We start from the raw sequence: 23,968 nt of genomic DNA, 5'->3' as shown, positions 1-23,968 counted from the left end.
CTTCAGGCATTTATCCTGTAGATATACTTGCCTGTAAACACAAAGACTTATGTAGAAGAATATTCTTTGTAGCACTGCTTGCAGTTGCAAAAAGACTGGTTAAGTAATCATTCAAACATACATAAAATGGAATACTATGCAACCATTTAAATAATGGGGTAGAGTAGTATTATTAGAAGTCAGTGGGAGGGTTCCCCTTTCTCCACATTCCTGCCAACACTTGTAATCTTTGGCTTTATGATAAGAGCCATCCTAACAGGTGTGAGGTGCCAAGTCACTGTGGTTTTGATTTGCATTTCCCTGATGATTAGTCATGTTGAGCACTTTTTCTTGTACCTATCGGCCATTTGTAACTATTCATCTGAGAAATGTTTATTCAGGTCCCTTTGCCCATTTTGTAACTGGGCTATTTGGGTTTCTGCTATTAAGTTGTATAAGTTCCTTATACATTTTGGACATTACATCATATCAGGTACGTGGCTTACAAAACCCATTCGATAGGTTCCCTGTTTGCTGTGTTGATTGTTTCCTTTGCTGTGCAGCTTTTTAGTTTGATGTAATCCCACTTGTTTGCTTCTGTTGCCTATGCTTTTACTGTCATATCCAAAATAATTGTTGCCTTTTCCCTGTGTTTTCTTAAATTAGTTTTTAAGGTTTCAGGTGTTACATTTAAGTCTAATCCATTTTGAATTGGTTTTTTTTGGGTTTTTTTGGTTTATTTTTGAGGTACGCGAGCCTCTCACTGTTGCAGCCTCTCCCGTTGTGGAGCACAGGCTCCAGACGCGCAGGCTCAGCGGCCATGGCTCACGGGCCCAGCCGCTCCGCGGCATGTGGGATCTTCCCGGACTGGGGCACGAACCCGCGTCCCCTGCATCGGTAGGCAGACACTCAACCACTGCGCCACCACGGAAGCCCTTGAATTGATTTTTTATGTGGTGTGAAATAAGGGTCCAATTTTATCCACAGTTGTTGGAAATATAAACTGATACAGCCATTATGGAAAACGGTATGAAGTTTCCTTAAAAATTAAAAATAGAACTGCTATATGATCCAGCAATCTCATTTCTGGGTATATCACCAGAGGAACTGAAATCGGAATATTGAAGAGATATCTGCGCTCCCATGTTTACTACAGCATTACTCACAATAAATGGCCATGAATAGATGAATGGATAAAGAGAATGTGGTATATATATATAAAATGCAATATTATTAAGGCTTTTGAAAAAAGAAGGAAATCCTGCCATTTGCCACAACATGGATGAACCTGGAAGACATTATACTAACGGAAATAAGCCAGACGCAGAAAAACAAATACTGCATGATCTCACTTGCATGTGGAATCTAAAATAGTCAAATTCATGTAAAAGAATGAAATTAAAGCATTTCCTCACAACTAATACAAAAATAAACTCAAAATGGATTAAAGACATAAATGAAAGACCGGAAACCATAAAACTCCTAGAAGAAAACACAGGCAGAACACTCTTTGACATAAATCATAGCAATATTTTTTTTGGATCTGTCTCCTAAGGCAAAGGAAACAAAAGCAAAAATAAACAAATGGGACCTAATTAAACTTAAAAGCTTTTGCACAGCAAAGGAAACCAGTGACGAAATGAAAAGACAACCTACTGAATGGGAGAAAATATTTGCAAATCATATGACTGATAAGAGGTTAATATCCAAAATATATACACAGTTCATACAACTCAATTAAAAAAAAACCCATTTAAAAAATGGGCAGAAGACCTGAATAGACATTTTTCCAAAGAAGATAGCCAACAGGCACATGAAAAGATGCTCAACATCACTAATTATCAGAGAGATGCAAATAAAAACCACAATGAGATATCACCTCACACCTCTCAGAATGGCTATCATCAAAAAGATTGCAAGTAACAAATGCTGGTGAGGATGTGGAGAAAAGCAAACCCTAGCACACTGTTGGTCGGCATGTAAATTGGTGCAGCCATTATGGAAAAGACTATGGAGTTTCCTTAAAAAACTAAAAATAGAACTAACATATGATCCAACAATTCCATGCCTGGATGTATATCCAAGGAAAACAAAAACACTAATTCAAAAAGATACATGTACCCCAATGTTCATAGCAGCATTATGTGTAATAGCCAAGATATGGAAGCAACTTAAGTGTTTATCAACAGATCAATAGATAAAGAAGATATGAGATATACATATATATATTCACATATATACGATGGAATATTACTCAGCCATAAAAAAGAATGCAATTTTGTCATTTGCAACAACATAGATGGACCTGCAAGGTATTACACTTAGTGGAATAAGTCAAAGAAAGTCAAATACTGTATGTTTTCACTTATATGTAGAATCTAAAAAAAATAAAACAAATGAATGAATGAAACAAAAAGAAGCAGACTCACAGATATAGAGAACAAACCAGTGGGGAGAGGGAAGGGGTAGGGGATTAAATGGCATAAACTACTATGTATAAAATAAATAAGCTACAAGGATATATTGCACAGCACAGGGAATATAGCCAATATTTTATAATAACTTTATATGGAGTATAATCTACAAAAATATCGAATCACTATGTTGTATACCTGAAACTAATAAAATATTGTAAATCAACTATACTTCAATAAAATAAAATATTCAAACTCATAGAAGCAGGGATATAATGGTGGTTGCCAGATGGTAGGGAGAGGGTTAGTGAATGAGGTGATATTTGTCAAATGGTACAAAGCTTGAATGACTTCTGGAGATCTAAGGTACAGTATAGTAATATAGTTAACAGTGCTGTATTGTGTATTTGAAATTTGCTAAGAGTGGATCTTAAGTATTCTCACCAAGAAGAAGGAGAGAAAGAAGAAGGAAGAGAAGGAGGAGGTGGTGGAAGAGCAGGGGGAGAAGGAGGAAGAGGAGGGGGCGGAGGAGGAAATGGTAACTAATGTGAGGCTACAAAAATGTTAATTAGCTTGATTGTGGTGATCATTTCACAATATACACATATATTAAAACATTGAGTTGTATACCTTAAATATATACTACAATTTTTATTTGTCAATTATACCTTAATAAAGCTGTTTTTTAAAGTCAGTAGGAAAAAGGTCAGTAAGAACATGTAGAGTATCAATATTTCTCCAGCATCATTATTAATTTTTCCACATTCATTAAATGGCCAGGTATTTTTAGGTTATCAGCATGTCCCAGGTTTCCATACACTCATTTACCTTTAATAAACAGGGTTCTGTAGTAGACACCTGCTGGGAACCTGCCCAGGTCCCAACGACGCTTTAACTGCTCTTTGTGGTGGCCACATGCCCCAATCCCCTGGCTTTAGCTGATTGGACTAGGAGGTTATCACCTGACCTTCTTGGGCCAATCAGATTCTCCCTCATGGGACTCTGAATAGAACTAAATACTGGCCCTGGACTGACTCTTTAATGAGAGTGATGTGGGCCTGTGTGCTATGGAAAGGTTTTTAGCAGAGAAAATAAGAAACCTGGTCTATCCATCTGGGTCCAATCAGGAGAGAGAAACCACATAGTAGCCTGAATAAGGAAAGTTTAACAAAAAGAATTATTAACTATAACAGGGTTGGAGTAATGAGGGATTGACTGCTGGGAAGTGAAGAGAACGCTGAAGAATACAGGAATAGCAGAAGTAAGCAGCCACCACCCCTGGGGCAGAGATCTAGTGCCTGAGGAAGGGGCTCCCCCTAGGCCTGAGACCCAGAGCCTGTGGGCCTTGGGTCACTCGATGGAAAAAGAAAAGGAGTCACCATGGTCCCACACCAGCAGAACTTGCTGGAAACCCACCCTCTGTTCTCAGGGAAGTGTTTCACTGGAGGCACAAGGCTATAAACCACCTGGCACTGGGGGAGGCAGGAGAGGGGAGATGGAGGAGGCCACCGAGGGGACCTAACCACTGGCAGACCCAAGAGCTGGACCCAGGAAATCTGAGGTTCCTCACCCTCCGCTCCTGCTGCCTTCCCTGCTAGAAGCTGCCTCAGGTACACGGCCTTGAGATAGTAATGTGTAGCTGAGAGGTCTGGCTGTACATGACTGAACCGAGTTAGGACCTCTGTATACACTTTTTTTTTTTTTTTTTTTTTTTTTTGCAGTACGCGGGCCTCTCCCGTTGCGGAGCACAGGCTCCGGACGCGCAGGCTCAGCGGCCATGGCTCACGGGCCCAGCCGCTCCGCGGCATGTGGGATCCTCCCGGACCAGGGCACGAACCCGTGTCCCCTGCATTGGCAGGCGGACTCTCAACCACTGCGCCACCAGGGAAGCCCCCTGTATACACTTTTAAGGTTCCGCCAGGCAGGTGCAGAGATCTACTTCTCTCGCGGCCACCCAAGATAAACCTCGGGAGTAAGTTCCCTTGCTTATTAAACCTGCACCTACCAATCTGGAGTGGTCTGCCTCTTTCTTCGGTCTCTCCTTGCCCTCCACGTAGAGGGTGCCAGTTTCAGACTTCACGGCAAACTCTGGAGAGGACGAACCAGCAAGTGCAAGAAGAGGCTGTCGCTGGGAGAAGCCACTGGCCACTGGGTGCTGCTGGCTGTCGCGCACCGCAGGCCCCGGGCACTGGAGAAGCTGTGCGCGCTGCAAGCATCCGGTGCCGGGAAAACTAGGACGTCGCCCAGGTTGGTGAGGCAGGCCAGGCAGGCCTCGGCATAGTCGTCGCAGCAGCCCTCGTGGGCCGTCAGCTTGAACTTGGTCTTGGCGCTCATCTTCGGCAGCGTGAACACCTCGGACTGCTCCTCGGACGCGATGAGCACCGCCTGACCGCCCTGCGTGTTCCGCGCCTGCGCCAGATACCGCGGAAGCCGAACCTGGAGCCGACGCATGCGCCTACGCTCCAAGGGTTTGCCGAGTGAGGCCTGAGAGCTTGCCGAGCGCACGCAGAAGAACCAGAAAGACAGCCCTCCAGGAAGAGAAATGCCCCCATGGACAGCCCAGCACCTAGAAATAAACACAGCGCACTGTGAGGAGAAATGCCAGGTGGCCGGCACTCCACTTGAAAGAGAGAGAGGGAGAGAGCTTCCTGAGGAGATTAGGCCGGATGCCCAGGCCTTCTTGGCCTCCACAGTGACAGAGCTCCATGAGGAGCAGTGCCGAAGGGTTGACCCACTTTATTTTTATTTATTTTTATTGGAGTATTGTTGCTTTACAGAGCACAATGAGGAGAAATGACAAACGCCAGCCTTCTATTTCAGAAAGAGAAACCGTGCTCTGTGAGGTGATATGCCTGAGTGTCGGCCCTCCTTTTAAGACAGAGGCAGCGCTCTAGGAAGAGAAATGCTGGCCGGCCGGCTCCCTCTTTCAGACAGAGAGAAAACCCCCTATGAGGAGAAATGCTCGGTGGCCAGCAGGCACTCTTTTCCAGAGAGACAGCCGGCTAGGAGGAGAAACGGCAAAGCGCTGGCCTCCTCCTCCGACACAGGGACGGTGTCCTATGCAAAGAAATCGCGGGAAGTCGACCCTCCTCTTTTAACAGAGACAGAGCTCTATGAGGAGACAGCCTGAGTGGTGAGAACTCCGCCTCCGACAGAGAGACAGCACTGGAGGGAAAGAAATGCAAGCCACCGGGGCTCTACCTCAGACCAAAAAAGAGTGCGCTGGAAAAAGAATGGCGCGGACTCTGACCTCATTTCAGTCAGACACAGCGCCCTGTGAGGAGACATTCGGGGCAAGCAGTTCACTTTTCCTGACAGAGAAAGAGCTCTGAGATGAGAAGTGCCTGACAGCAGGGTCTCCAACTCAGACAGAAACAACACACTCTGAGGAGAAATGCCCGAAGGCTAGCGCTCGGCTCATACAGAGAAAGAGAGCTCTCTGAGGAGAAAAACAGGAAACCCTGACCTACCATCCAGTCAGAGACGGTCTCTAGGAGGTGCTGGAGAGCCAGGCTTCTTCTTCAAACAAACACAGCACACTGGGAGGCGAAATTCCTGATGGCCATCTGCCTTTTTCAGACAGAGAGACAAAACTCTGTGACAAAAAGTACCCGATGGCCGGTTCTCCACCTCAGAAAGAGAGACCACAGTCTGAGGAGAAATGCCAGATTGCCAACACTCCACCTTAGGAAGGAGACACCTGTTTACGAGGAGAAATCCCAAATGGCCGGCCATGTTCTTCAGACAGAAGAAAGAGCTCTGTGAAGAAAAGACAAATGTCCAGCTCTCTTATTCAGACGGAGAGACAGCTCTCTCTGAGGTGAAATGCCGGAGGCTGAGTCCCCCTCCTTCCACAGATAGCGCTAACACGACAGAAATGCTTTGTGATCAGTGTGTTCATCAAACAGAAAGACGGCCCTCCATGAGGACATGCCAATATCCAGCTCATACAGAGACACAGAGCTCTCTGAGGAGAAAGGCAGGTGGCTCGGAACTACCATCCATCTAGTTAAGCTGAACTAGTTTAAGTTCAGCTTAAACTAGTTTGAACTGGCTTCACGCTCCACAGAGTCATCCTAGTCAACACGGGCTAGCATTCATTAGTCACTGAATTAAAATCTTAGATCATAATTTTATCATTGCTGAATCCTTGTAATAGATTCCAGTTCTTAGTATCTGCTGGAAATTTATCCTTTCTAGTTTTTGGAAACTCTCTTCCTTAGTAGAAAATTCTAGTGAATTCCCTAGCCGTCCAGTGGTTATGACTTGGTGCTGTCATTGCCATGGGCCTGGGTTAGATCCCTGGTCGGGGAACTAAGATCCCGCAAGCCACGCGGTGCAGCCAAAAAAAAGAAAATTCTATAATTAAACAAGTTAAAATCCTTTTCCATTACGTTCACTATTATACTAAGTGGCATAGCTGGATTTCATCTGGGCTTTGTTGTCTATTTTCCCTGGATTTTTCCTCAGATTCCTTATTAGTGATAAGTTCTTGTAAAACCTACCGATATTTTAGAGCAAGGCTATGAAGACTTCCCTGTTACTCTTAGATTTTTAAAAAATGTTAATATAATGTCTTTTAGGTGATTCGTAAAATTCATCTGATCTAATAATTCAAGCACGTTTTCCACAGTCTATCTCATAAAGTGTCTGCATTTTTCTGTAACACAGTCTCACTTATGTCTGTCTAATCATTCGTATGTCTTCGTGTGGAGCCATTTATGTGGCAGCTCGTTTCTGCTCCTTCTTTCATACGGGCTGTTTCGTGTTATTATCCCCCTTGATGGAGTCCATTCATCAACCACATCCTTTTGTTTACCTACTGAAGTTACTAGATTACTTTGCCTCTAACATCCTTAGTGACCGGGAACACGTCACCCAGGGGTGCTGTCTTCAGCCCTTTCCAGCAGCTGTTTTGTTCCTAGATTGCTAGTGGGTTTCTGAAGTCTCACATCACATCTCTCATCTGATAATGTGTATTGGATTGGAGAAAGAGGCTCTAGCTGTATTTTAATTTTTAATTCTTAGGATCTGATTTTTTTTTTTTCTTTTCAACAAATTCCTTCTCTCTGCTTCATGCGTGACCTCATCTTTTCTCCCAGTGTTTCTTATTACAAGGTGCCCTGGTCATTCATGCAGCCATGATGCATTTTCATCTTAAGCTATTCCTTACAAGTTTCATGTTTTATTTATCTTTCTCTATTCTGTTCTCTCTAGTGATTCCCTTTCATTTTCCTGTAAGAGTTTGTGTCTTGCTGGGACAGACATTTCTCCCACATTTGTGATAATGATAATGACAATCTCCTTAGGTGGGGGACTGGCACCTCTCAAACCCCTCACACCTTCACTGTTCCCTATCCCTTTCTCACTGGGCCTGAGACTATTGTAATAGGAGAGGGACATATATAGAGACTACAGACTGGATCAGTGGTTCCCAAAGTGAAAGACTGCATCAGAATTCTTCATGTGCTCATTAAAAATGCAGATTCCTGGGACCCACCCAGCCCAATCGAATTCTAACCTCTGGAATGGTGCCTGAAATCTGCATCTTAACAATCTCTCCAGATGATTCTTATGAACCCTAAAGCAAAAATGCTTAAGAAGCCATCCCCAGATGAGAGCAATTTTCTGTTCTGAGAGTAGAGGGAGCTGGTCTGAAGTGGGGATGAGCTTCTACAAGGTTTTTCCACACCCTGATCCTCCCAACAGGTATTATCTCTGCCTGAAGAAATGGAGACTGGGGGTACCCTGTGGAGGATCACTGCCCTTAGGTGTCATAACTACGTCTCAGAGTTTCTCTCTGGAACTTCACTCTGGTTCCAATAAACAGTGTCTGCCACGGCAGCACAGGGGTACCATTAAGTGTTTGAGGGCAGGTGCTTGAATCAGTCATAGCAAGGACATGACCCACCAAGTCCACACTGCAAATTCAGAGAACCACTGGATTGCTGGAGCCAGCCATGGAGCCCCTCCAGGCTTGCAGAGAGGTACCATTTCATTAGAACCAGCCATAAAACCAACACCCCACTTCATTCCCCAGGCGATATAAGGCCGGGGCGGGGGGGGACTGGCTCCATGAAAGAAGGAGAGCATTTGGCTTGTCCCTCTCTATTCCTACAAGATTGAGGGTCCTACAAACATATCCTCCAATGAGTCAAAGCACGGTGATTGTCTTAACATGGCCAAGACCACCTATCCCTGCTAGGGTCTGGAGAAAGGAGAAGGTAAATGCTGAATGAAGAGAAAGAGTGCTAGGAGACGGCACAGAGCAGCAGACATTGGTACCTGCGTGGGTGGTGAGGCTAAGGGACCAAGCTGAGAGTTGAGTGGACACCAAGGAGGTAGCAGAGCTTGAAATTCTTACACCATTAAGCAAAGGCTGCATGTAGATTTCTCTCATCCTGGGCTTTATGACGAAACAGCAGCATTTGAATGCCTGCCAAGCACAAGGAACCAACGGAGGATTTATATCAGACACAGAGGCAGAGAGAACCAAGAGAAAGGAGGCTATAACCACCCCCCGTGCTAAGGTGGCCCTATCCACAAATAAGGGGAAATTGTAACCAGCCAAAACTGGGGCGAGTTTATATGGTGACCGCAAGAATGTGCCTCTCCAGTCTCCAGCTGCAGGGGGCATCATTGACCAACGGTCCCAGCTGCTGCATTCTGAGAGCCATCGCTGTGTTCCATGGTTGGCATCAAAGCCAGACTTCCCACAGGCTTCCTCCCACCCAGTGCCTGGGTGTGGCAGGGGTAGTGATTTTAGACTCATTCTTGTGATACGCAGGACTCCTCTGGGGAGTGACTTTGGCTAGGGGCCTCCGCAATCATCTTGCTTAGAAATTTCTTAGAAATGAACTGACATCAAAAGATGCCTCCACCCCACCTTGCTTCCTCCCATCTCCCCTTCACTCGGGGTCAGAACTGCATCGCAGTCTGACAGCTCTTCAGCTTTCTTCAGCTCCCTGCCCATTTTTTTTCACAGGCCTTTTGCCTAATAAATGTCTTATTCCTGTCTTCTGCCTCCCTCTTCCCCCATCCAACACTGGTGTGGACGTATAGACAATAAAGAGGGGCTGGGGCAGGGGAGCAGGTTAGCTACCTGTCAAAGAAAAATTGCCCCAGAGTTCAAAAGGCAAGGAAGACTTTATTTGAGGTTACTGTGAGAGAGGAGAGAGATTGAACTCAACTCCAAATACAACAGGGACAAATGGGGATTTCTAGCCCATGGCAGGGTGAGGAATTGGATGGAAAATCATTGACAGGAACTTGGTTAGCTATCAAGGGTGAGGCAAGAGCAACTTCATTGGATATCGAGGATGAAGACTGCGGGGGCGGGGGGGGGTGGTCAGAGTGGGGAGGATTCTTGATAAACACATCTACAGGCCAGATGCAGCCCATGGGAAAATGGACTCAACCTCTGGTGACCTGAAAGGCGATGCTCAGGCCTGGGATCCCAAGCAAAGAAGTCTGAACTCTGATGGACACAAAATATCCTATTTATTGTCAATTTCTGCAAAGACACATTTAAGCAACAAAATATACATTTGTCAACCTTTTAGAATTTGTTTTATACATTAACAAATACAATGTGCTACCATAGCAATAAATTAAATGTACACTATTTACATTACATACGCAGTCGGGGGGTCTATGAATCACCTCCTCTCGAAGAGGAAAGACAGAAAAGTCATCATCACACGGATCATCATTTCCAAGCTACACTTTGCGGGTTCTAGCACACAGAGGAATCTCTTCACACTTAAACGACAGCACTACCCAGGCTGGAGTGTGGAAAGACAATGCCCGGGGCAGGGGAGAGCTGGCACACATGCTAAGGAGCGGGAAGGGGCGATTGACACTTCCAAGCAGAAATGTCGCAAAAGCAGAAACGATGGCATTTAAATTCCAGTCTTCCAGCCAGACAGCCTCCCCCTGGGGCTGATAAGGCACAGGACAGTGCCCCTGCCCCCAAGAGTCTCTCACCAGGCAGGGCTCTTCTGTCCTTGGCCTTAGTGGGGGCTGTCTCCTTTCTCCCAAAGCTGAAAGGAGGGAGCTGTGGGATGGCAGTGGGTAAGGAGCTGGTGGCAAAACAGCCATCAGAGGCTAGCAAAATGTCCCAGCCGGGCCCCCAGGCTGCAGGGACAGCCCTGGCAAACTGCTGACTCACCCTGCCTCTGAGAGAGGGGTACCTGGTGTCTGGGGGAGGAACTGTGGAGTCCCTGCTGGCCACGGGTAGCCATAAGATCTACTTGAACCCTGATCATTCCCCCGCAACAGACCTGTCTCTGTTGACTCAGAATTGAATGAAGGTAGTGTTTGAGTTGGCACCTTAAACAGTTAGGGTAGGAACATGAAACCGGCTCTCGGCCCTTGAGCCTAGGTTTTTACTGACCACCTTTGTTTGAGGATCAGGGAGAGTCAAAAGAGTTTTTTCTTTTACCACTTTTCTCCTTAACTTAAAAAGGGGAAAGCGAGGTTTGGTTAACTGCATCTCTCCCCTGGTCTCCACTCCCATTACAGACAAGGGTTGAAGAACCGATGTCACCGAGGAACAGTCCCTGGGAATCTCTTTTCCTCTTTGTTTTCTTTGCCCAAGCCACAGCCAAAACCGCATGGCTCTCCCTAAAAAATCCCAGGGAACATCCCTCCTGATGAAAAGAACAGAGACTGAGGCCCACCAGCACCGCTGGCTGCTGACACCTCGCAGCCAGTGCCGAGGCGCCCGCTCACTGGCTTTCTCCAAATGGAGTCAATGCAGTCACTTGTCCCACCAACCCCATAGGGTTGGTGCCCAAGAAAGGTGGTGCCCAAGAAAGGGCCCTGCTTGTGGGTTCTCGTCCCAGCTTTGTCACCAGCTGGCTACGTGACCTCAAGCAAGTTGTTTTCCCTTCACTGGAGCTGAAGTTTCCCATCTGGAAGGTGACACGGTTGGATTAGATGCTGAGAAGGGGCCCGGAAGGCTTGGACATGGAGATGAAGCTGACAAGGCTGGACCACAGAATATTTTGCCGCAAACACCATTTCCATTCATTAGCATAGACAGAAACTCTAGCTGAGACCTTCTCCCTCTAGCTCTTTCTGCATCTGTTTTTAAGCATCGACTCAGCAGAGGCACATGGATGCCCGACAGAGCCTGAAAAGTATAGTTTCTTCCGTGAGTCAGGCAGGTCCCAGAGCCAGAGCTACGTCCAGGAAACACTTCTCCTATGAGGAAACACCTCAAATACCAGCAAGAGCGCCATCCAGATGAGTCTAGTCACAAGGTCTGATGAGGCCTGAGCAACCCTGGAGCCCCAAGACTGGATGGGGCAATAAAAGGAAAGACATTTTGGAGCAAAGCAGATGCAAGAGGGGGATGGAAAAGCAGCCTCCAGGAACCCAAGCTGCCTGTCCCATGGTCCAGAGGGGCAAAGGGAGACCGGCCTGTCCTTGTTCTCCCCCTGCCTCTCAGCCCTGGGACTTCACGGGGGCTGGTCTGGAAGCCAGAATGACCAGAATGAACTTTCTAGATGTGGTGAGGCAGGACCCAGAGGGAGGGACATTTCAGATCCTGCCCAGAGCATCCCCATTAGCAAACAGAGGGTAGAGGCCACTTCTCAGGTCTGTTTCTTAGGGGGCCCAACCTGCGCCTCTCAGTTTCTCTGGACACACCCAGCCATCCTGGCCACTGGCTCAGAGGCAGGGGGCAAAGCCCTCCCAAGAGGTGGGGCCTGCAGGGAGAGCAGCCAGGGCAGTCGGGGAAGGTGGCTGTAAGGTTCTCAAGTCGGACAGAATGGAGACAACCTAAAAACCCCAGAGGACCCCCAGACCACGACAAACACAGCACAGCACAACCACCAGGCAGCTGTAAATACCAGCTACCCAGAGAAGCGAGCCAGAACCTGGAACAGTTTTTAAAGAAATGCAGTTTGACCTTTCAAGTTCCTTCAGAAACCCAGCCAACAGAACGCCTCCAGAATCTGCAGGCCTAGCAGTGGTGCCGCTACAGGGATTTTTAATAAAAGCTAAACAGACATTTGTTGACCTTCTAACTAGAATAAATCTTACCGGACTAGTACTTTAAGCAAACACATTTCTAGCATGAGGGAAGAGGTCCACCCAGCCTGTAAATAGGATCCCACAAAGTCCACGTGAGTCGGGGATGAGGATCAAGGTTTTGCTCTAAAAGCAAAAACAACAGGGAAATGGTCACATCAGTCAAAAACAAGCGTAACATTTCTATGTCTTGCCTTGGGAATAGGCCCAGATCCCAATGCAAATAAAGCATTTGGTTGGAAATCCTTGTCCTCTGCTCAGTAAAGCAGGTGCCCAGCCTGTGTCACCCTGGCAGCCCCGAGTCTCTAAGGCCCCATACACGCTTGGAGCTGTAGCACCGCAAGGGTCTGCTCTTCAGACTCTGTTTAACTTGGAGGATACCTTGCCTTAAACCCCACCACGGCCAGTCAGCAGAAATGACCTGCCGCACTGCAGACTCAGATGGGTGAGAAGGGAGGAGGGGCCGCCTCTCAGAGAGCAAGCTGGCTCAGCCCAGCAAAGGTGGCTCTGGCTGGGGGTGCAGGTGACAGGCAGTGTCTGAACTGCACCCAGCTGCGACCCAAGTTGCAGGAATCCCACCGATGTGACAAATGCCTACGGACTCCTTGTGGCTGGAGAGGGGAAGAGGAGGACTTAGGGGTGGGGGGTGGAGGGATTGAGCCCTGCTAGGACCAAAGGGCTTGGGAGCTGGAGAGAGCCCCCCCCAGAGCACCAACCAACCTGACCAGTTGCCCCTCACATTTCAGATCCTGCCCAGAGCACCCCCATTAGCAAAGAGAGGGTAAAGGCCACTTCTCAGGTCTGTTTCTTAGGGGGCCCACCTACCCCTCTCTCGGGCTCCCGCCTAAGTGGGTGGGCTGAAGTAACTCTCTACATCTCCCACGAACCTCCACCACCAGCAGAGACTTGGATCCCAGCCTAGGCCTGGGCCCTGAGGTTTTCCTCGGCCAAGTGCCCAGGACCTGCTGCTGGCTCTCCCTGAATGCCTTCCCACTCCCGTTGCCCACCCCTTCAACGGAAAAGCGTCTGCTCAGAGGGGAAAGACTGATGGCTTCTCCCACCGCCACCACATCAGGAGCCTGTGGGAAATGAGGACGTCCAGGAAGAACCCGGCGCCCGCTCCCGCTTACCCGCAGCCGGGTCTCAGCTTCAACTGGCCTCGTGGCTCAAGATACACAGGCAGCAGGGACAGAGGCAACCTGGGCCTGACGTCAGCAGATGGATAAGAAACTCCCAGCACAGAAGGAAATAGATGTTTGGGAGCTCCAGACATGTGGGAGCGGCAGAACCGACTTCTATCAGGACACCTTCGAGGATGGCTACAAATCTGGGTTCCTGGAAAAATGGTCCCTCCACCACCACTAAATGCATTTGCTGTGGCTACAGCCTCCTTCCTGCCATGTCCAGGACATGGTGCTGCCCCTGCCTGGGTGCAGCAACCTGCTGTCAGTCTCTGCTGCCCACCTCACCACTCTCTCTACTTCTCTGGACTCTGACTGGTACCCAGATCCCCCCTTGCCCAACTCGCTCCCCTGCAGACAAAACAAGATGACAAATGACCCAGACACACATCACATCAGGCGGTCAGGAGCAGGGGGGCCTGGAGGAAAGAGGCCTTGTCCAGACAGGGGGAGGCGCTGGCAGGGATGGGCAGGACTGTGGCCAGGTCAGGACACTGGGACAGACAGCTGGTCTGGTGGGCAGGTGGCCAGTGGAGATGCAGGCCTGTGACGCTCAGAGTAGTGGACGGCACCCCCAAACTGCTGGAATAGGAGCCTTCTCCAAGACAGAATCGGGCTTCCCTGGAAAAAACAAGGAGAAGGGAGATGATGACCAAATAGTAGGTAAAGGGAGAGAGGAGACGTATGTGCCCACGGCTACATATTCTTAGGACGGGACGCTGCCAGATACAAGGGTGCAGACTTTCTACAGCCCGAGGAGTTGGGCAGAAACATCGCTTTGGTGAACCAGACATCTGAAGTACATGATGGGAGTCGGAGTGAGTGTCAACATTCCCATTTACATAGATCAGGGTTACATAATGTGGGCTCAGCCGTGCCCCTCCCCTTGGTTCCAAATGTGACTCACACCCCTGGGAGCCCCCTGGCAGGGAGAGGGCTGGGAAGTCAGAAGGGTCTCTAGTAACTGCCCTAGCAGGAGGCCAGGCCTCGGTGGTGGAGTGCTGGACCCATGCCCTGCTCTGCTGTAAACCTCATGCACCCCTGGCTGGGGGCTGGGAGCAGGGTCCTCCCTGGGCTCATCCCGCACAATATTTAGGGGACCAGAGCATCTCTGGACGCACAAGGAGGACACATCTCAGCCCAGAGCCCTGGCCAAAGACACAAGGAGGGAAAGGCTGCCGTAACAGGGAGGCAAGGGGGCCAAGTGAGGAAGGAGGGCTCTGGGCTGCTGCCCTCTGCCTGCTGGAACAAGCTCCTGTGGGGAAGGGAGACCCACTCAGCGAGTCTGGCCCAATCCTACCAGGCAAACCTTCCCATCGGTACCCGAGACCATCTGCCCTCTTCCCCATCTAGAGCTGGGCCCCATCACAGAGGCTCCAGGGAAGAGGTGACTAGCCCACCCGGCGGTCAGGATCTCTCTGGCCATTCTCACATTATCAGGCCACAAGTGCCCCGATCTTAGTAACACACCCTCCCTTGTGGCCACAGCAGGACTAACACCTGACCCACCTTTGACAAGCGAAGGACTCCTCTTTCACATTAGTGACCCTGTTTCAAGAAAAATCCGTATGAGAGTTTTAAATAACTAGACAACATAATCCCCACCAACTACAGCTTCTGTATATTCACTGCTCAGCTCTCTGGAGAGCCCAGGAAGGGACATGAGACCCCAGGAGCAACAGTTCCCAACTGGAACCTGCCTGTGTCCAAGGGCGTGGCTCTAACACAGGAAGCATGGCCAAGGTGGCTGGCGAGCCCCAGGCTGATGCCTGCACCGTGCGGGAACCAACGGCACCCCCAGATCTGACCAGGGCTTCTCCCCACCTCCCCCCATGTGAGGTGTGAGGCGCCCTCTTCCCCCACCCCCAGGAAGGATGGCCGAGGCTGGAATGTGGGAGGTGGGAGGCTCCCCCTGCTACCTCACACCCCTAGATCCTCACCGCACTGGAGCTGGCATGGCTGAGCTTATCAAAGCGGAATTTCAGGTTTGACCTCGGGGAGTTTCTGCTTTTGACATCTAGGAAAAAGAAGGAAGCCCTTGAGAGGAGGTGGGGCTGCAGAGGTCACTGGGGCTCCAGGGCGGGCGCTGGATACGGAGGCCAGGAGAAGGGGGGGCCTCCTCTCCACTAGGCACTTTAGCTGACCTGCACCGATTCACGAGAGCCAACTCTCAAATTTTCAGAAATGTTGTGAGCTGGTTGTTACACACAGTTATTTTTTTTTAATTATATAAGCTTACAATTAAACAAATTATATTCCCCAAAGGTAATAAATACTCAGAAGTTATCATTTCCTAGTTATTTCACTACACTTTACTATTATTTATTCTCCTAAGGTTATTTACGTCTATTATATCTGTCCGGTAGTACTTCCCAACTCCATGTCACATTGGGCGCTTGAGATCAGCCAGGAGTACTCACACCAGAGAAATCAGCAAACGTTATAAATCAGAGCTTGAATAATTGTTTTCTTGTCTAGACTTAAGAAACTCATGGAGAAAACGTTAATAATATAGATCAGACTTGAAAATGTGTTTGTCTATAGCCATTACATTGTGAATGGCACAAAAAACTGAGAAAATACTCTTCCAGTATTTGAAAACTATTATCTGATTCAGCAAAGAAGTTGCTCACATCCCTGACAAAATAATATCAATCATCATTCATGTCGGAACTATACTTGTTCGTCATTTGGAACCTTGCGGTGTCTACGGATACAAAGGTTGGGCAAATATTAGTAAAGGTGCTTTGTGAGAACCAGTTGGCTCTGTCGACTTATAGTAAAGAATATTGTATATTTCGTTCCAGCTTATCCTTCCCCCCTCCCTGTGTCCTCAAGTCCATTCTCTACATCTGTGTCATTATTCCTGTCCTGCCCCTAGGTTCTTCAGAACCATTTTTTTTTTTTTTTAGATTCCATATATGTGTGTTAGCATACGGTATTTGTTTTTCTCTTTCTGACTGACTTCACTCTGTACGACAGACTCTAGGTCCATCCACCTCACTACAAATAACTCAACTTCGTTTCTTTTTATGGCTGAGTAATAATATTCCATGGTATACATGTGCCACATCTTCTTTATCCATTCATCTGTCGATGGACATTTGTTATAAAGCAGAAACCAACACACCATTGTAAAGCAATTATACTCCAATAAAGATGTTAAAAAAAGAATGTTGTATATTTTATCATTATTTATAAATTGTGTGCTTCAGATCCTCTATATCAGTAAAATTTACAGTAAACACATACGTGTGTGCATGCGTGTGTGCGTGTGTGTGTGTTGTGTGTATGTGTATGGTGGGAGAGCCGGTTGTTAAACATTTACCAGCACACCACTGGCCGGGGGGCCCCTTGGCTTTCTGATTTTCCTCTGGCTGAGAGAATCTACAGCTCAGTACACTCCACCTGGAGGCTGCTGATTTAGTCTTGACGCTTCATATTCAAGGGTTCCACTCAGCACTAGGATTACCTCTCGGTGTGACCCACCAGCCCCCCTCAGGGCCCCAGGGAGCCCAGGTGTGAAATGACCAGGGCATCGGAGATTATGGAGGATCAGATGTCAGGCCCTCCCAGCCATCTCCCTCTCCTTGGCCCTGTCTCTCCCCCTAAAACAGGTTTCCAGATCTCCGCAAACCCACCCTGGTCCTGCGGGTACAAAGCATAACTCCTGTGGGGCTGGGGGTAAGAGGCAGCTCCTCAGGGTTAAATACTCCATAGGAGGTGGGGTCGCAGTAAGCACTGGGCAGGTGTTACAGACCCGTTGTAGGTCCCCTTCTGCCCTGGGTGACCTTCAGCAAGTCACACTCTAAACCTCCTTTTACTTGAAACCTTATTTATTTTGATATTTAATACTAAGTCAGAGCCAGGCTTGATTACAGATTCTTTCATTCTTTCAATATTTAATTAAGCCTTGTTAAAAAAAAAACAACCAGGGAATTTGTATTACTACCCCACTGTACAGATGAGGAAACTGAGGTTCAGAGAGGTGGGGCTGCCAATGGTGCACCAGGATTAGAACCCAGCTCCACAGCGGACCAGCCACGGCGGGGGTTGCCGTACTGCACAAGCGATTGTTTGCTTGTGAACCAGGCCTTCCCCTTATCCCCAATATCACATGTCGCCTTTTGCCAACATTCCTCCACCATGAGAACCCCAGAAGCACTGTGGCTTAAACCACCCTGTGGGCCCACTGGCCCTGTGTGTCTATCATTTCGATTGGAGCTCCTCAACCTCAGCCTGACCTTTTGGGCCAGGTAATCCTTTGTCGTGGGGACAGCCCTGTGCACTGTAGGATGCTTAGGGGCACCCCTGACTCTGCCCACTAGATGCCAGCAGCACCCTCCCCTCCCCCAATCACGCAAATCAAAAATCCCCCAGACACTGCCAAACGTGCCCTGGGGAGCAACGTCGCCCCAGTTGAGAACCACTGATTGCACTACTGTTTTATTCTCGTTGTTTAACAAATACTTAGGTTAACAGTTCTAAGTCTCTTATAAGTCTCTCTTTTACTTTCACACAACCAGCCATATGAGGTAGAAACTAGTCCCCTCCCTCCATTTTGCACTTGGGGAAACTGAGGCACAGAAAGACTCAGTAACCTGCCCCCTGGCTCATCACTAGTAAGTGGAAGATCCAGGATTTGGACCCAGGCTCCAGAGTCCTGCCCCACACTATGCTGCCCTCCTCGAGGGCAGGACCAAGGCTCTGATTTCCAGGCACCCCCAACACCCAGTGGTGCCTACAGCACATGTCCGCTCGGATGCCCCTCAGGCGCCAGCCCCTCGCCCTCTCCCCAGAGCGGGCTCCGCCTTCTCTGCCCGACTGCAGGGATCACAGAACCCTGAAAGGCCCGGACTCCTTGCCTTCCTTGAGCCCCCACTAGTGAGCCTGTACATCCCTTGAATCCACGTCCTTCTCCCATTGCCCCAGACAGCCCCCCAGATCCATGGCCCTGTCACCCCTCACCAGCCACTGTGGTCCCTCACTGCTCTCCCTCCCTGTGCCCACTCCCCAGCAATCCTTTCTGTTCAGCCAGCTGCAGCCGCCAAAACGGTCTCCCTCCTTCGGATGGCGCGTCTATACTTAAAGGACCTTCAAAGACTGAAAGCCCTCCAACGGCTTCCACTGCTGGCAGGATAATGTAAAATGCTCCCCAGGGTCCCCGTGGCAGCCCCAGCCTGTGGTCCTAACCACTGTCTCCTCTCTCACGGGTCCCCTCCGTGCACTCCAGCCGCACTGAACCACGTGCGTGTCCAGAACACAGTCTCTGGATTCCCCCCAGGCCTTTCTACTGCTGCTCTGTCCACCTGCAACACTCTTCCCACCTCTTATCTCTGTATTATCAGGATGGTCGCTGTGACAGAAGGGCCCTGGGTCGGTGATGGGGTGAGGCGAGAGGTCAGGGAAAGAGCCTCAGCTTTCCAATCACACAAGCCCAGCTCCTCTGGCAAATCATTGCACTCTCTGAGCCTCAGTTTCCCCACGAGTAAGGAGGGGATGAGAACACAGGCCTCTGAAGGGTGATTAACCGATGCGGTGAGCTGGCAGCGCTGGGGGCCCTAATACTTTGGGGCTGAAATAGAAACAGGCCAGTTCCGCGTGGCTGGGGCATGTGCCCCACCAACAACGGTCAGGCCACAGCCCCGCCTCCGCTGGGCACACGGTACACACCGCCCACAGGATGCCACTGACCTGTCGGACTCCGGCTCATGATGATGGGGGTGGCGGCTGCCCCCAGGCTGGGGCTCTCGCTGCTTGGGGACGGGCTGTAGACAAACACCTCCTGCTTGAAGGGAGAGGTTGTGGACGGCTGGCTGCTCTGGGGAGAGAGGCTGGGCGAGTGACGCAGCTCCACCCTCGGCAGCCTGAGACAGGCAGCGTCCACTGCCCCGCCCCCTCCCACCCCGGGCGCTCCCAGAGGGTGGTGATGGCCGACTGGGCCCTCTCCTGTTTCCACGCTTCTCCTTTTATCTGCAGAGCCTGCAGGGGGCTCTGCCCACAGTAGCTATGTTAATGCACAGAGCAGTATATGGCTGGGTCCAGAGTGCCCCCCCCCCCCCGCCCCGCTGCTCCCCAGCGTTGGACGCGGCCACACCTACCCCACTGTCACACTCCTCCATGACCTCGCCCTCCCCTGCCGTGCTGCTGAAGCTGCTTGTGCTGGAGGAGGAGCGGGAGATGTTGGCTCGGCCATTCTCCTTCAACTTTATGAAGGGCCTGCGGGGAACAGGAAAGCAGGCCCTGCTCACACGCCGAGACCCCCGCCACGGCCCTCCCGGGACTGAGGACGAGGAAGGCCCAGCAGGCCTGAGCTCGCCCACCAGCAGCCCCCCGCGTGCACCTGCTGGTGGACTTTTGCGTTCCAGAGGGTTCCCAAGGCAAGAGACGCCAACTCTCAGCTTGCCTGGATCAAAGCACATATTCCCGGGCCCGGTGGCTAAAGCCAGCCCCGCCCCCCCCAGCCCCGCCCACCACACTCTCTTACTTCTCCTTGCTGGGGCAGATTTCCGGAGAGCTGGGATTGGATGAGGTCTCAGACTTTATCTCCTGAGAAGAGTGTCCGCCCTCTGGGGTCTTCGGGTTGCTGGATGCACTGTCGCTGAGGAAGTGAGGATGAAGAGGAGTGAGGCCCTGGGCCCAGCCCCCCACGCACCCCCAGCACTCAGCACCATGGGGACCTGTGGGGCATAGTGCCCCTGCCAGAGCACGGCCACCGCACCTCCATTCCCACCCGAGCCCCCCTCAGACACTGCAACAGACAACAGAATTCTCTGCTCCATCAGGGGCTACTCCAGCCTCCTCGGTGAGAGTCAAGACCTATCAAGCAAGAGTCCTGGCTTGATGTCCCTGAACCCAAGTCCACCCCCCACCCAAGCTGGCCATCCCACCCAGCAGAGCTCCAGGTCAAGGGCAGGCCACAGAGGGAATGGAAGGGGTCTCGGACATCCACCCAACAGGGAAACAACCCAGTACACACGGGTTCCTCAGGGTGCTGGCCAGGCCACCCACTGCTTAACTCCAGGGGACACACTTCACACAGACTGTAAAATGAACGCTCTGGATCCGGCCCTTGTGCTGGGATGTGGGCCACTCTCGGCCCGGGGCTCCAGGGTTTCCTCCTCCTCTAGTTTACCAAAGACCACGCACTGACACCCACTGTTTAGCCAGTGCCCGCTGCTGGGGACATGATGGGCCTGTCCTCAATGCACTTCTATTTTTATAACAGCTTTATTGAGATATAATCCACATACAATTTACCCATTTAAAGTGTGCAATTCAATGGTTTTTAGTGTATCCACAGAGTTGTACAACCATCAGCATGATCTAATTTTAGAACATTTTAGTCCCCCCTAAAAGAAACTCTGGACCCACTCACAATCACTGCCCATTCTCCCCTCCCCCTGGCCCCTGGCAACCACTTGTCTGCTTTCTGTCTCTATGGATTTGGGACATTCCATGTAAATGGAATCATACAGTGTGGTGTGGTCTTTTTGTGACTGCCTTCTTTCACTTAGCATAGTGTTTTCGAGGTTCATCTATGTTGTAGTAGGTATCAGTACTTCACTCCTTTTTGTTGCAAAATAATATTCCATTCTATGGATAGACCACATTTTATTTACCCGTTCAATGAGTGATGAACCTTTGGACTGTTTCCACTTTCGGCTATTATGAATAATGCCGCTATGAACATCTGTGTGCTAGTTTTTATGTAGACACATGTATTCTTTCTCTCGGGTACGTACCTAGGAGTGGAATTGCTGGGACATTTGGTAACTCTCTGTTTAACCCTCTGGTGAACTGCCAGACTGTTTTCCCAAGCAGTTGCACTATTTTACATTCCCCCCAGCTATGCACGAGGGTTCCAAATCTTCCACATCCTTCCCAGCACGTGTTATTATTTATCTTTTTGTTTTATAGACATCCCAGAGCCGAGAGGTGCCTCAATGCACTTTTAATGAGGTTGCTGATGACCTCCTAATTGTCAACCCGAGCAGGGGTTTGGGTCGTTGAGCTGGACTTCTCTGCGTGCCTGACACAGCTGCCCCTCCCTCCTGGAACGCCTCCTCTCCCGGCCTCTAAGATCCACCCCCTCACCCCTACACCTCCAGGCTCTCTCCTCTCTCATCTTCTTCCCAGTCTTCTTCACCGGCTCTTCTCCCTCCACTTGCCCTTAAATGCAGGTCTTCCCCAGGCATTCTATACAACCCCCTGTGGGGTTGTATTCCTTGGTCCCTCTCTAAACACCACCTCCACCCCCAGGGACTCCCATCTCTTCTTCTCCAGTCAAGGTCTCTCTCCTAAGCTCAAGACCTGCAGTTCTGACCACCCCCAATTCTGCCCTTCTCTCCTGGGGGGCCCACAAAGACTCACTCACATGTACAGGTTCCAAACAGCTTTTCATCCCCCTCCATAAACCTGCCCCTGGTCCTGCACGCCCAAGCTCAGGGGATGGTGCCTTCCAGGGCTGCAGACAGACCACTTGGAGGCCTGGACATCAGCCTAAAAGCCTCCCTTTCCCTCTCAAGACTGTAAGCTTCTGGAAGGCAGGTTTGCATCTTCTGTAGCTCTGTCAGAGCACTGAGCCCAGCACGCGGCAGGCACTCAGCGATGCTGCTTGCCGAATTAAATGACAAGAGGGCTCAGTGATTAAAGGATCAGAAAGTCCATTAGCTGGAACTGGTTAAGTATGATGCAATATGAGAGTTGCTTTAAAAAAGAGAGAGAGAGAACATTCTAGAAGCCCCGAGGGAAGTTTGATGAACTCCCCCTGGTAGAATCAGGGAAGGTTTCCATAAGAGCGGACATTTGAGTAAGCACTGAAAAAGGAGGCAAAGAAAAAAAAAGAATCCAAGCAATTGTTTCTAGTTTTGGTCAAAAGGCAACAAGGACAACTTTGGAAAGTCCCGTGCAGAGACCAGGCAAATGTGCCTCGGTGGATAAGGAGCTGAGTGGGTGACGGGGGTGTGCAGGTCCCTGGAGGAGGGAACAGGGTCAAAAGGAAGGCATCTCCTGAACCTACGCAAAGCCCTCCCCAAGGATGACACCTGACGGCTGCAGCAGTGGTGGGAGCTGACAACCCCCACAGGGCACAGTTACCATCGTGTCCGGCTGTCCCCTTGGCCTTCAGAGCCCGTGTGCAGACGGGGGAAGAGCCCCGACCTCCGCTTGATGGGGCTCCGTGACTGGTTCTTCGCTGTTGCCACTGCCACCGGAGGCTGTCAAAGAAACCGCCAGAATGAGTGCTGACCACACCCCCAAACGCAGCTCTCCTTCCTCTCAGCCCCCTTTCTGGCCTACACTAGGTCCTGCAATCCCCAGCTGGCCTGGAGGAGATCCCAGAACACAGCGAGCCAGCCAGGAAGGTTGGGATCTAGTAATGGGATCTGGGACCCTAAGATTCAAGCCACCTGCAGCATGTTTTCCTGGGTTCTTAAGCCAAACCTCGTGGCCCCAGGTAACAGTCTACCAAAGACCAGAATTCTTGGAGGAACATGGGGTCGGGGCCACCCTCAGGAGAGCCCTGCATATTTATAAGGACAGGATGACTCGGGGTCACAGACTGAGAACCACAAAGCTGAGAGCCCAGGTCCAGCCTCACGCTTTACCAACGAAAAAGCCGCGGAGCTGAGGGGCGAGGGGCGAGGAGACTCATCCAAGGTCATAACAGCAAATCACCAGCAGGTGAGCACAAGAGCCCAGGGCTCCCGACTCTCCGTCAGCTGCTCACAAAGAAATGGGTCCAAGCAGGTGTCACAATAATAAGACAGATCGGGAGCCGCAGAACCAGGTCCACACGCAGCCCCGGGCAAAGGGGGAGCCCCCCAAGAACATGGCCCTGCTTCAGCCACACACAGGGGGACCATGGAGAGGGGGGAGACTGAGGGGAGACAAGAGCCTACAGCCAATCTCTAGAGCCCACCAGGCTTCTAACCCAGGCCCCAACTTCTGCCATCCACATGCTGTGCAACCTTGGGTAAGTGACAAAACTCTCTGGGCCTCAGTCTCTTCACCCACAGAATGAAGATAACTGCTCTGCCCTGCTCACTTCACAGACGTTCTGGGAAGAACCAGATAATAGCTATGAAAATACTTGGTAAGTTAAATGAATTATGCAAGACCATTTAAAATACTAATCGCTGGTATCATGATGGATGTGTTCCACTATGAAAAGAAAAAAAAGAAAAGAGGGGAAAGGAAAGGAAGAGAAGAGAAAAAAGAAAGAAAAGACTAGTCTATACAAATCCAAAGTCACTTTGCTTTTGTAAAGGACTGACTGGTTCCTTCCCTGGCCAGCCCCTGGTGTGAGCAGACCACACTCGAACCCACAGACCTGCCAGGCTCTTTCCTTGGGAA

The 23,968-nt window shown here is 49.9% G+C and overlaps 1 protein-coding gene across 10 annotated transcripts in view; it reads right to left on the bottom strand.

The window, feature by feature from the left end:
* Positions 1-23,968, bottom strand: part of RAP1GAP2 (RAP1 GTPase activating protein 2) — a 445,551-nt gene that overhangs the window by 216,693 nt on the left and 204,890 nt on the right. For 9 of the 10 annotated variants that reach the window (XM_033423226.2, XM_033423229.2, XM_004267040.4 and 6 more), the window contains 7 exons: positions 22,712-22,830; positions 20,100-20,213; positions 19,714-19,831; positions 19,307-19,433; positions 15,553-15,629; positions 15,122-15,160; positions 9,875-14,233 (listed from right to left, as the gene is read on the bottom strand). In XM_033423226.2, the coding sequence (XP_033279117.1) occupies positions 15,152-15,160; positions 15,553-15,629; positions 19,307-19,433; positions 19,714-19,831; positions 20,100-20,213; positions 22,712-22,830 (564 nt within the window). In that variant the 3' untranslated portion in view covers positions 9,875-14,233; positions 15,122-15,151. Of the gene's footprint in view, positions 1-9,874; positions 14,234-15,121; positions 15,161-15,552; positions 15,630-19,306; positions 19,434-19,713; positions 19,832-20,099; positions 20,214-22,711; positions 22,831-23,968 lie in introns of those variants that run through there. The other variant, XM_049702100.1, reaches the window with a different exon arrangement.

The sequence above is a fragment of the Orcinus orca genome, chromosome 19 (genome assembly GCF_937001465.1).
Source record: "Orcinus orca chromosome 19, mOrcOrc1.1, whole genome shotgun sequence".
NCBI classification, from domain to species: Eukaryota; Metazoa; Chordata; class Mammalia; order Artiodactyla; family Delphinidae; genus Orcinus; species Orcinus orca.
Note: the sequence above shows the minus strand (reverse complement) of the source record. Positions and strands in the feature narration are given on the sequence as shown.